The following is a 12956-nucleotide window of genomic DNA, read 5'->3' as shown; positions in this document are numbered from 1 at the left end:
TACTTTGAAGGGGAGAAGGAAGAACGTTATTAAAGGCAGCAGAATTCCCCTACAAGAGAACAGTTATGGTAGCTGAAGAGATTTTATGGTACGGTGTAATATCGGGCTGCCTTCCCCAACCTGGAGTACTCCAGATGTTTTGGACTGCAACACCCTTTAGTCTCAGCCAACATAGGAGTTACTTGAAAACATCTGGTTGGCATCACATTGGGGACAGCTGATGTAAACCATATTGTCCCATACACTAGACCAGGCTTTCTCAACCTTGGGTCCCCAGATGTTCTTTAATGACAACTCCCACCATCCCTGACCAGTAGCCACGGTGGTTAGGAATGATGTGAGTTGTAGTCCAACAGCATCTAGGAACCAAAGGTTGAGAAAGACTGCACTAGATTATGGTTCAAGCAGTTTCTTTTAATTTCCATAGGTCTTATACAGAAACGTAGTCTGTCAGTAACCAAGTCCTACAAGTTCCGGAACCTAAAGCAGCAACAACCAGCCTACTGTCTTTACAAATGTCAAGAACGCAGACAGATTAGTATCTTCCACAAGAGAAAGAGATCCTGCCAAACACACCCACACGCCCTGTGATAGGAATATCATCACTGGAGAGGATGATGCTCAATTAAGACCTGGGTGTTCAAATGATCAACTCTGATCCATATGATCCTGCTTGAGCACTAAGATCTTCATCAGAGGCCTTTCTCTGGGACCCTCCGCCTTGGCAATAAGCTGGGTGGCAATCAGGGGATGGCCAACTCAGTGGCAACATCCCACTCACAGAATGTCCTCCACAGAGATCTCTTCATGGCAAGTTCCTTGTTCTGTTTTAAGTGCTAAATTAAAACCCATTTACTGCTCAGTGAAAGCTCCACCATTTTAGTTTTAATTCTTGAGGACTTTTCAAACAGGCCTCCTATTGAGTGCTTATCTGGTTTGTGCCTTTTTACATCTGGATGCTGTTTCTACATCTTTTGTTACTGCTCTTTCATTTGATATTTTTATACAGTTTATTTACACTGTACTCTGACTTCTTTATTTATTGTGTGGTGCTATGGAAATCATATTTACAAATATAAATCTTCAAAACAAGATACAATTCAAATTCTCCAGCAGGAAAGACAATAACCATCACAAATCATTTTGGAGTGCTCATTCTTTTGACAAACACAAAAAGCACATTCTATTTTCCCTGTGGGGCACTTATTTCTCAAAACATAGCTCCACTTCACGTTTTATCATCAATGCTCAGGCCATCACCTGGCCAAAAAAATAAAGAGTTTTATTTTTCAGCAGTTTTCACAAATACTGTATGTGGGCATACTGAAGGCTTACTAAAAAGCTCCTCACTGGCTCAGGAACAGGGTATAGTGTTTTTTAAAAAGAAAAGTAATCATCTGAGCACTTATCAAGTTTAAGTGAATTTAGTGAGGGGAGATCATTTAGCTCAGAGGTGCGGAACTTGGGATTCATTAGAGATCCACTGCTGATTACGAGGATGCAAGTTAAGAGACAACTAAATATTTTTACGGATAGCTGTCCTTTTAAATTTGCCTTCAACCCCTTTACCCCCCCCAACAAAATAAGCATCATGCCACCCCATCTCATAAACACATACAACCCACCCAGACAGGTCATAGGTTACACACAAATACGGACACACACACAAACACATAAGAGACAGCAACAGCAGGTAGCAGCAACTCTTCCCTTCCCTTCCTATACAGCCTAAAAAATCCCTTTTATTTAGGAAGGAGCTGGCGGAGACTACAGATATTTATTGTACTCTCCAGCTTCCACTGCTTGTCAATGGATGATTCAGGTGACAATTTTATCTCCTATGCCATTTAGTCCGTGGGAGTGCCCAGAGGCTCACATAGTGCACACAAGGCATGAGGCTTTTCTTGGGTGGCGGGGCAGATTTTTCTATTTGACAGCCAATTTTTAAGTCTGTCCTGGTAGCTGAGCAGAAAAGTTGGCTCAGCAACATTTTTTTTAAAAGGCATTCCCCAGCTAATGAGCACAAAAGTCTACCAAGAAGCTGGAGAAGAGATGGATGCTTCAATGAAGTGTTTAAAGAGTGCATTTATCCCCACATGGGTAGGGGAGGAGGGGGAGGCACAAGCAGGTACAACACTGACATCTTGCCAACCCAGCACATTAATAAGGTTTACCAGTGCTGCTTTAAGAAGTTTCATCATTTTTCTAACTATGGAAACTAACAATAATAGTGGGTTTGAAAAGACAGGGGGGGGGGGAAGAAGCACTGCCCTGCTGGTCCAACTAAGGCAGAAACAAGTCAACAAGCATAAGACAATTTGCAAATATATACACATTTTTATTTAAGAGATAGAGGAATTATCTTACTGCATTGTCCTATAAAATGAGGCTGAAGAGGCAACAGAATGAAAAATGCTCATGTAGATACACAGATTTTAATAACATTCACTGCATGCAACTGTCACAGGCCTGCTTAGCTCATTTGTTCAGTTGTGAAATATTTAACTGTTTACCTGATGTTCAGCATGAATGTTATCCCCAGTAGGCCACCGATGTTTGCTGTTATTATAGCTGCCTCCACCACTTCCGCCTCCCCCAAGCTGCTCACCATGCTGCCTCTGAAAGAAGTAATCCACCATTGCGTCGTCCTGGGAGCGGCCTGCAACCCCTATAGATCCAGGAACAGGGCTGGAGTGGGTCCCTGCTGCAAGGGCTTGATTTGCAGCTGGCTGTTGCTGAGCCTGGGACCCTGTTCCAGATGTCAAAACAACAGGCATGTTGGGATTAGCTGTATCTTGACTGTGCTGTTTCAGGTGGGGGCTGAAGGAGTCCTGCCAGAGCACTGCTTTTCTCTTCAAAACACACGCAACGCTCATTCCACCAATACCTAAGGAGAGACAGGTTCAAAATGCTTAAATCAGCCTGTTTCCTCCAGCCTCTAAAGCATGCACCAGCATAAGCTTAATAACCACATCCATGGCTCCTGATATCAAATCTCACCATGTCAGGCAAGATTTACCTCCTCAATTACTGTTCTCAAAAGCATTTCACAGAAAGCATCTTTGGACCCAAAAACACACGCTCCAAAGCCAAATTATCCTGTACAACGGCTAATCTGAAATAAAATAGACAAAGGTGCCAACAGCACTTGTCTTCAGCACTTGAGGTCAAGCCAGGGGTTGTCAACTTGGTCCCTACCGCCCACTAGGGGCGTTTCAGGATTCTGGGCGGGCGGTAGGGGGTTCTACAGCACAAGCTGAATCCTTCTTCCATCAAGCACTGGTGGGAGGTAAGGAAATTTTACCATCAAGAAAGATGCATTAGTGGGCGGTAGGTACCCCTGGGTCAAGCAGACGGTGGGAGAGGGAGGGAACTGCACACAAAGCACCAGTAAAGGCATCAGTACAGTCATACCTCATGTTATGTTCGCTTCATGTCACGTTTTCTCAGGCTGCATCCCGCGACGACCCGGAAGTACCGGAAAGGGTTACTGCTGGGTTTCGCCGCTTGCGCATGCACAAAATGACATCATGTGCAGAAGCGGCGAATCGCAACCCGCAAGTGCGCAGACGCACCGCTGCAGGTTGTGTTCCTTTCATGTTGCGAACGGGCCTCTGGAACGGATCCCATTCGCAACCAGAGGTGCCACTGTATTCCAACTGAAGAGCACAGGCCAGCAAGGAGGTACCGCAGCTCAGTTTAAGCAGCATATACTCTTTCAGCATAAGGTTTCAGATTAAAAATACCTCAGGTAGCAAGACTTCTGAGGTGGGGGGAGCCTGTTAAGAGACCTTGGAGAGGCCAGCACTGGAGCTGGCCAGCCTTCCCTGACCTAGTGCCCTCCACCTGTTGCTGACCTACAACTGGCATCATCCCTAATTGTTGGCCACGCTGTCTGAGCCTGGTAGAAGTATAGTCCAAAACATCTGAAGAGCACCAGGCTGGGGAAAGCTGGAGCAGACAGTACTGGGCTAGACCGGCCAATGATTTGACAAGATTACTTGATTTTTGTGCAGTATTTTTTTTATTTTTAGAAAAGTATTCCCACTCACAGATAAGGCTGGTGCCAATCTTTATTTTCCCAGGCCCTTGGGCAAATTGCTGGCCACTGAGTTTATTATGAGTTTAACTTTCTACTCAACTTTTATCACAGCCAAATATGACTTTAATTAATTGTGGCTGTAAAACACTTTGGGATTCCTTTTGTATTGATGAGACGCTCAAAATATTTTAAACAAAACAAAACTATATAATGGATGGATGCAATGCCACTGAAATCTAAAGCTTTTCAAGCGGCTGTTCCTAGGAAGCACACAGCTCCTTAGGCATGCTAAAATTAGTACGTCCACATTCACATGTAATGGTAAGGTGAAGATACTGGCTTAATAAATCATACTGTGCAAGTCACCTGATCACTCCCATTTCCCCTTCTCTAGAACAAGCGAGTAAACAAACCAGCATGGGAATAGCTTAAAGTTACACCAGAAACATGGATGTTTCACTCTAACAAACCACAATCCGTAAATCAACAACAAAACATGGTTTAAGTCTGATTAGCAATTGTAGTTTCTTAAAGTGATCCCAGATTCAGATAGTAATGCTAAGCTATCCCCTTTCTGATTTGTTCATGCACTCTAGCCAGAGGAAGAGCAAAGTGGGAGCTATTGGGCCGCACACAAACAACTATTTGTTAAGAGCTTGGCCCAAGTTTACACTTTTCAGTGATTTCCCCTCCCCCATATGATCTAAATAATGTAAGAGGAGTGTGTGTGTCACGTTTTAAGAACACTTACAAAAACCACAGTTTGCTTTATTTGCAATTCCTAATCAAGTGTTTCAATTCAAATACTTTTTGTCACTGGGAAAATATTTCTGAGATATTTATACAGCACATAAAGTTAGCATGTCATACTTTTTTGGTTTTGTGTACGAAGCATAAGTCAGATAAACATCCTAAATTATATCTAAATTGCTTCAGAGTGGTGGTTTCAACTCATCAGAAGATAGCAGCATCTGTTCATTTGAACAGAAGGTGGCTAGTCAATAGTGCTTTTTAGATATTCAGTGTCACATGACTGTAGCCATGTAAAGCATGTCAAATGGTGCCACACACAATCTTTCCAAGAGCTATTCATGCATTGAGGGCATGTCTGCGGCAGAACAGCCTACCAAATGTGTATCAACTGTCCATGAGCTGAAACCCTGAGCACTCCAACACCATCACAAAGCTTGGTTCGAAGAATAACCCTTTCAGAGCAAATGCTTAATGACTGTAGGAACCTTTCAAACTGGAAAACACACCAGCTCATGTGCATTTGGATAACTGCATGAAACTGCTCCTTAAACAACACAGAAAGGAAGGTTCATGCCCCATTTTAAACAAGCCATAGTTTACTGTTGCATCCACAGTTTTAACTATAGTTAGTGAAAACAAGCCAGGATCCAACTAGACTGAGGCTTGTTAACCATCTAGACCAGGATGGCCCAATACAAGCTCCTCAAGGCCCTTCCTAAGTACCGAAGCTGCAGGGAACTAGAAGGGACTACATGATACCTTTGCGCTGGTTTGCTCATGACCACCGCAAGCCACCCATCCCAGCTGCATCTGAGAATCCTTTTCAGGGGCGGGATGAGAATTGGGACAGGCAGAAGAAAGGAAAGGAGCAAGAGGCAGTTTCTCCAGTCGTGCCAGCATTGTCTTCCTTGTAGAAGGGAGGGGTAGCCATTTGCAGGGAATCCCTAACTTGGCCTAGAGAGTGTAAGTGCACACACGGGTTAGTGTGTGTTGCATATTTTGGCAACTGCAATGCTGGGTGCAGGAGAAAGGAGAGAAGGGGGAAAGGGGGGGGAAAAGTTGAGTGGGACTTCACTAATCTGCCCAGCAGCTGTAGCAGGTTGCTTGTTGGCATGCTCTTTTCCTCTTTCTTCTCCATCCCTGCCAGATCTTTTTGGTCTCTTATTTTTATAAGAATGGCTCTGATCTGTTTAATAAATAAGTAAATAAAATCTACTGATTATGTAAGTAATTATAAATATTTAAATAAATATATTAATTGTGTATATTGAATAATATCTACTCTATTACTAACACTTTAATTTATGATATAGAAATTTAATTCAGTGTGTGGCTCCAGATTCTGTATCAAAGTACTCCTGCGCCCCACTTCATTCAAGAGGATGGACCACCCTGATCTAGACTTTCTACAAACCATTGTTCCCAGGGTTCAGACAAAATGGGGAACTGCACTTTGTTTAAAAGCAGAAGTAGTGGCTTCTAAACTTTTTACATCTCCAAAAGGAGAGGCTAGGGCAGGGGTCAGCAACCTTTTTCAGTCGTGTGGTGGGCCAGACTGTATTTTGGAAAGAAAAAAACGAATTCCTATGCCCCATAAATAACCCAGAGATGCACTTTAAATAAAAGGACACATTCTACTCATGTAAAAACATGCTGATTCCTGGACCATCCGCAGGCCAGATCGATAAGGCGATTGGGCCGCATCCGGCCCCCGGGACTAAGGTTGCCTACCCCTGGGCTAGGGGAACAAACAATCCCAATGCTCATTCAGATAGTGAGAAACCATTAAATTTGAATTGGGCCAGGTCTCCTCTGTGGAATCAGTTCACACATTTAATCTGCAAATCAAATACCAAGCAATGTAATTGAGAGATTAAGTGACCTCTATGCTCATGTGAACTGACCCCAAGGCCATGTTTCCAATTACTTATTGTATTCCATTGAAAGCAGGAGCGCTCATCTTCAAGTAAATGGTAGGGTACCTTGGCAAATTTGACAATCTTATCCTCTGGCAAAAAGATGAAGATGGGTGAGTGGGGAATGTCATGGGGGGGGGAGAAATCCCATGGCAGGAAACTTTGGTTTTCCATTACAACTGAAGTGGGCCACTATGCTTGTTGGGTATACCAAAGTTTTATGCGCAATAGCTTGTTCGTGCACATGAAAAGTGGTAAATACATATATGTGAAGCAGTACTGAATTTTAAAAATGTGTTAGGATTAAAACCCCATTTTCAAACTTATTTACTTGAAGGAAAGTCTCAATACAGCAAACTGCCCCAGTAAGTGTGCTCTGGGTTGCAGCAAAAACCAAACTGTATTCTGATACAGAACTTAAAAGATTTCTGGTTTGGTTACCCATACGAAACAAGTATCTTACTCTGTAACAAAATGAGGGCAGATGGAAATCTTTATTCAAATAAAATTACTTCAGCCTTCTTCTAGTACGTACTATAATTAAGTACAAGACAAACAGAATATTCTAAAAACAAGTTTAATCAATGGGCTTCCCCCCACTTTGGTTCCTTCTGAATATGAAAACATTGACAGAAAATATAAACAAGTAATCTTCCATTCATAGTTGTTATGTTTATGTTATGCCCACTTTTCTCCTTTAACAAGAAGAATTATTATCTGCCAAGCCTTTTTAAAGAAAAGCAATATTTAAAAAACTATACCCTGTCTTTCAATTTTCCAAATCTGCACAGTAGTTTAACAGAAATAAAAAGCTCACTTAGCAGCATAACAAAATTATTAAGGTGGCAGCAAAAAGAAATTAAGTTATTAGAAGCCATTGGACAATTATACACAACCGAAACGTTCTCTGAAACAATCACGCCTAATCTGCCATCTGCACCGTACTAGCAATAGTGTCCACAAAGCAGGCCCCACCACTGAAAGCCCACATCTCCTGTAGACACCTTGTAGGAATGTGGGGAGGGTTTTTTTTTACAAATGGAAAAATGTGGCAGATGTTCCACTGTTGTAATGTTCTGCAGAAATGCATTGATTCAGAAAATTTATTACTAATGTAATAAATTAATACAAGTCAAATTGGGGGGCTGGAGAAGATACAAAACTTATCAGGTCTAAAATTAAAAACTTGCAATTGACTTTTCGTGCCCTGATGACTAGTCCAAAGAAACACACAAGTAATTGAAGATACAGTTTAAGCACCCCTGTATTTCACTATTTTAGTCAGTGAAAATAGCAAACCAGATTTTTCAGTGAGTGACTGCCCATGCAGACAGCTTTAAGTACAAGTAGAAAAAAAGATTGCACAAAGCAAGCTTTATGCTCACTAAGCAATATCTAACACTAGTCATACATACTAGTCATATTCACTGAAATCAATGGAATCAAGTAACTTAAACCCATTGATTTCAATTGATCTATTCTGAATACAAGTTTTTTTGCTATTGCCCACTGGCTGTAACGAAAGATGAAAGGAAAGATAAATGGCTAGAAATGGGCTGGAATAGCCCGTCATCTCATCAATCAATTTTTTAAAATGTGATTTTAACACCGGGAATTTAATGTGTATTTCCAGCATTACAGAAGCAAAACTACGCCTAAAACACCATGCCCAGGCTTGAAGGAACACTATGCCCAATATACCATGTCCAGGCTTGATGCAACAGTTCCTCAGTCCAGTACTTTGCGCTCATGTTCAAGAAGTAATTTATTTGAAGCATTTTTATTCCGCTCTTCCACCGAAAGAGGCTCCCAGAGCAGCTTACAAAGTTTAGAAATGTGTCAGTTACAATACACTACACTTCCTCCTGCTCCCTTACAGAACTGAGAGCTGGTGTGATGTAGTTGTTAGAACAGAAGATTAAGACTACACACCCACTAAGCCATCAACATCATTGGATGAATCTTAGGGTAGGTACAGTCCATTCTGGCATAGCCAAACACACAGGGTTGTTGTGGAAGATAATACCGATGGCAGTGAAAGAGAACTGTATAGTGGGGAAAATGTGATTAAAAAAATTAAGAACTGTCGCTTTCTTTTCAAATCTCAGCGTCGTGAAGGTACATTTGTACAACCACCTATGTAGGCACAGCAGCACCAACGAATGCTAAATCTACCATACGCAAGGAAATCCCTAAATGCAAATACACATTTTTGGAAAGGCACAGGGGGGACAGCATGATGGCAAGTTTAAGTTTAAAACGAAGGTATTTTTATATCACTTCATGCAAACAGAGGACTCTTACACTAGGGATTCCCAAACTCTAATTACCAAGCTCCACATCACTCTTATCTGCTCACTGCACACCTGAGGGATAGAACCCACACTTTGCAGCACAGTCTGTTCATTCAGCCACAATCCCTCTGCTCCCTAACACTACAACAGAATGTCCTATCAATGTACTTTCAGTCAAGCTTCCGGTACTGCAGAGAGAACAAGACAGCTGCAGTGCCACAGAATCAGTAATCTGGAAAGGCCTAAAGACCACCTAAGGCAACCCAATTGTCCAAAGCAGCCTACTCTCTCAGTGTGAACCCACGCCACATGAACATCCCATGCCCACAAGAGGAAGTTCTACAAAAGGTGACTTTCTCCATTTCTCATCTGCCCAAAAAAGGTTGACACCAAATCCCCACTTTGAAAGCCCTGATCTACAGAGAACCTTTCAAACTATAAAGGGTGGTTCAAGTCACATGACCACCACAGTTTATTTCCCCCTCACTTGAATCCCAAGTTTTGTTATCAGCTTCCTATGATAGCTGCTAATTTACAAACAAAAAGGAAGCCTGTGGCCCTTATCAAAGATGCACCCTTCAATATAAACTATATCCACGTTACCAAAAAAGAAAGAAAACATTTTTTTTGTCGTCCTTACTACAGATTGGTAAAAGGAATCACAATGTGTAACTTTCTCTTTTATATAAACTAGAAACAAACTTTAAAACAATTTAATAAAACTGATATAACATGGCATAACAAATACAACTGAATTGCTACATAGAAACTAGCCTTCCAGGGTTAATACCAGGGAAGGAATTAAAAATTGTAATCCAGAAGGTAAATTGCTATCCCCATATTGTATTTTTAAGCCATCAAATCCTCCTTTTTCTAGGAAAATGGTCTCTTTGTGTTTGAAGTTTGTTGCCTACAAATTCTAAGACCACAGCCCAACACAAGAGTTAAGCACACTAAAAAATTATTTATTTCAGTGAACTGAAGCAGCATTAATTCTGGGCCATGACATAAAGTTGTGATCCTATGTAAATTTACCTGGGAGTAAGTGGTGGGACTCACTTCTTAGTAAAGATGCAAAGGATCAAACTGTACATTCAGTTCTTTGTTATGGTTCTTACATGATTAGGCATGCCCCTCTCCGATAAATAGAAGTCTTTAAATTGATAATGTTTTCCATGGGGTTCATATGATAACCAAGGGCTACCCCTTCCTCTTCCGTAACTTTGTTTCACTTCAGAATGGCTTCACCAAGAACTAACTTGAAGCCAGAAGGGCCGAGGGCCTAAGAGGGGAGAGAAGCCAGCCTTTCATTGTTGCTCACTTACAGATAAACACACAAGCTATATGTATAAAAAAACGAGACAAACCAGGAAATCCATTACTGCATGTATTCTTTATGCCCCTTTCATCCGGACCAAAACAAAAACAGAAATCCCTATACCACCATGCTCGCCCTAGAAAAAACAAACACAAGGGTCCCAAAACAAGCCCAACTAGCTACTACAAAGAAACACGAGCTCCAGAGGTATTAACTCACTGTGGGCCAGGGAAGAGAAACACCCTCCACCCCCCATTGTATAACACCCAGCACACCATCCACTCCCCCCAACCGGACACTAAGAAGCTCCCCCCATCCAATGTATACATACATACATACCTACCCACCCAACCCTGTACACCAGTGGCAGACAAAGTTTAAGTCACGTACACCATTTCCTGTATGCCCTGCTCGCGGACGATTTTAATTAGGCATCACCTACGGACGTTTGAAAATCCCAATTATCTCCCCCTGTTTAATCACTTTTTCCCCACCTCCCTCCCCCAAAGTACTCCCCCTTTTATCCCCCACATCGCTGGAGTTCAATCCTGCACCATGAAATCAGCCACCCCCCGACCACCGCCACCAAACCACCACCCCCCGCCCCCCCAAAAATGAAGCAAATTAATCACTCTGGCTGCTTGGAAAGACTATTTTAAGCCGAAGTAAACTCTCTTCCCCGCCTCTCCTCCCCCCCCCCCAAGAAAAGGAAGGAGGAGAGGGAGGGAATGAGAGAACAAAACCACCCCAGGGGATGGTATAAGCTGCTGCTTCTTTTTTAAGGTGGGGGCTTTTTCCGGAAAGGGGGGGCTATACAGTTTAAAGGGGGGCGTCCCGGGCCCCTCGAGCCGCCGCCCCATCGGTCCTTCCTCTCTCCCTCCCCCCCTCCCCTCCTGGAACAACAATAGAGGCCTTGCTTGGACTCGAAAATATGTACCAGGAACAAGCGCGAGGAAGAGCCTCGGCGATAATGCCCGCCCAGGGCCGCCTTTCGGAAGGGCCTCGCCGCCTCGGCCTAACCCCTAGCCCCAATACGGCTCTACCATCGGGCTGCCTGGGGTGCCGAGTCCCGTTTCGGCCCACTCCGGTCCGGATACTCACGGGCGGAACGGTAGGATGAAGATGGATCTCAAAGGCCCCCCCCTCCCCCCGGCCTCTAGCTCCGGCTGCCGCTCCCCCTGCCTTTCACTCCAACAACATGGCGGCCCACTGGGGACTCGGGGCGGCGCGCTGCATCATGGGAAGGGTAGGCTCCGCGAGCCTGGCCGCCGCCGCCGCCGCCGGCTTGCAAGGAAGCTCAAGCCGCGAGCTCCAGAGGCGCGCGGGGCTTTGTTGTGGCCTCGCGCGCACACGCGCACACCCCGGGACGGAGGGACCCAGCATATACGTAAAAGGGAAATCGGGGTGCTTGGGTTTGGCTTTAAAAAAATAAAAATAAAAACACCTAGGTAGCCTGAGCCTTTAGAACTGAGGATGAGAGTTATGATACACAGTATACAGAAATATATATATAGCTGCACATCATTTATTGCTAATATAGAAATGTGCGGGGGGGGCCCACCTCAAAAAAGCACCCTCTCCCTTTTATACATGCTGCATAACCGTAAAAGACCCTTGGCAACCAAGTCCTCGAGTCAAATGCCCCTTATCCCACCCCCAAAAGAGGCTGTCAACAACTCCCCACTTCCTCCTGCTACTGTGCCTGGAATGGGGTGTGACAGGCAGAAACTTAACAGGTGGAGTTTTGTGTTACTGCTGCCGCTGCTACAGCTGCACCCCCAGTCGTGTTCACATTCGGGCATTTGCTTGCTGGATATTTTGTTTGCCATGAAAGGCACAGCAGCCGTCCCTGAAGAAGTTGGCAACGCTAACGCCCCTGGCGAGAAAGGCGCAGGAAAATCATAGCAGGCCTGTATCCCACCCCGCAAAACAAAATGCACACGTATAGCTATCGTAATTCTTCTTATACATAAACAAGCCCCCCTCCCCTGTTCTTCTTACTAACAGCAGAAATTAATTCCACTGTAAAACAAAATGAGTTACGCTCAACTAGACTTTGCTCCTTCGGAAAGATTACACGCCAACAACAGTTGCTGCTTTACTGCCGTCTGTAACAGAATCATGGACTTATAGAACTGTAGAATTGTAGACTTGGAAGGGACTCCAAGGATCATCTAGTCCAACCCCCTGCAGTGCAGGAATCTCAGCTAGATCATACATGACAGATGGCCATCCAACCTCTGCTTAGAAACCTCCAAGGAAGGAGAGTCCACCATCTCTTGTGCTGGGAGCCTACTCCACTGTCAAACAGCTCTTACTGTCAGAAGCTCCCCCCAATATTTAGCTGGAATCTCCTTTCTTATAACTTGAATTCATTGCTATGGGTCCTAAACATGCCCAACTCCCTCAACCGTTCCTCATAAGGCTTGGTTGGTTTCCAGATCCTTGATCATCTTGGTCGCCCTCCTTGGCACACGTTCCAGCTTGTCATTAAGGTAAAGGGTCCCCTGACCATTAGGTCCAGTCGTGACCGACTCTGGGGTTGTGGCGCTCATCTTGCTTTATTGGCCGAGGGAGCCGGCGTACAGCTTCCAGGTCATGTGGCCAGCATGACTAAGTGACTTCTGGCGAAC

The 12956-nt window shown here is 43.9% G+C and overlaps 1 protein-coding gene across 11 annotated transcripts in view; it reads right to left on the bottom strand.

Annotated features, from left to right (window-relative positions):
- PUM1 (pumilio RNA binding family member 1) overlaps positions 1-11543 on the bottom strand; it is a 53301-nt gene extending 41758 nt beyond the window's left edge. For 8 of the 11 annotated variants that reach the window (XM_053398492.1, XM_053398496.1, XM_053398497.1 and 5 more), the window contains exons 1-2: positions 11425-11543; positions 2514-2887 (exon numbers count right to left, since the gene is read on the bottom strand). In XM_053398492.1, the coding sequence (XP_053254467.1) occupies positions 2514-2876 (363 nt within the window). In that variant the 5' untranslated portion in view covers positions 2877-2887; positions 11425-11543. The other 3 variants (XM_053398493.1, XM_053398502.1, XM_053398501.1) reach the window with 3 other exon arrangements.
- Between the last annotated feature and the right edge of the window lie 1413 nt (positions 11544-12956).

Source organism: Podarcis raffonei, chromosome 8 (assembly GCF_027172205.1).
Source record: "Podarcis raffonei isolate rPodRaf1 chromosome 8, rPodRaf1.pri, whole genome shotgun sequence".
Lineage (NCBI taxonomy): Eukaryota > Metazoa > Chordata > Lepidosauria > Squamata > Lacertidae > Podarcis > Podarcis raffonei.
The sequence above is the reverse complement of the archived record's forward strand: the minus strand, read 5'-3'. Positions and strand labels throughout refer to the sequence as shown.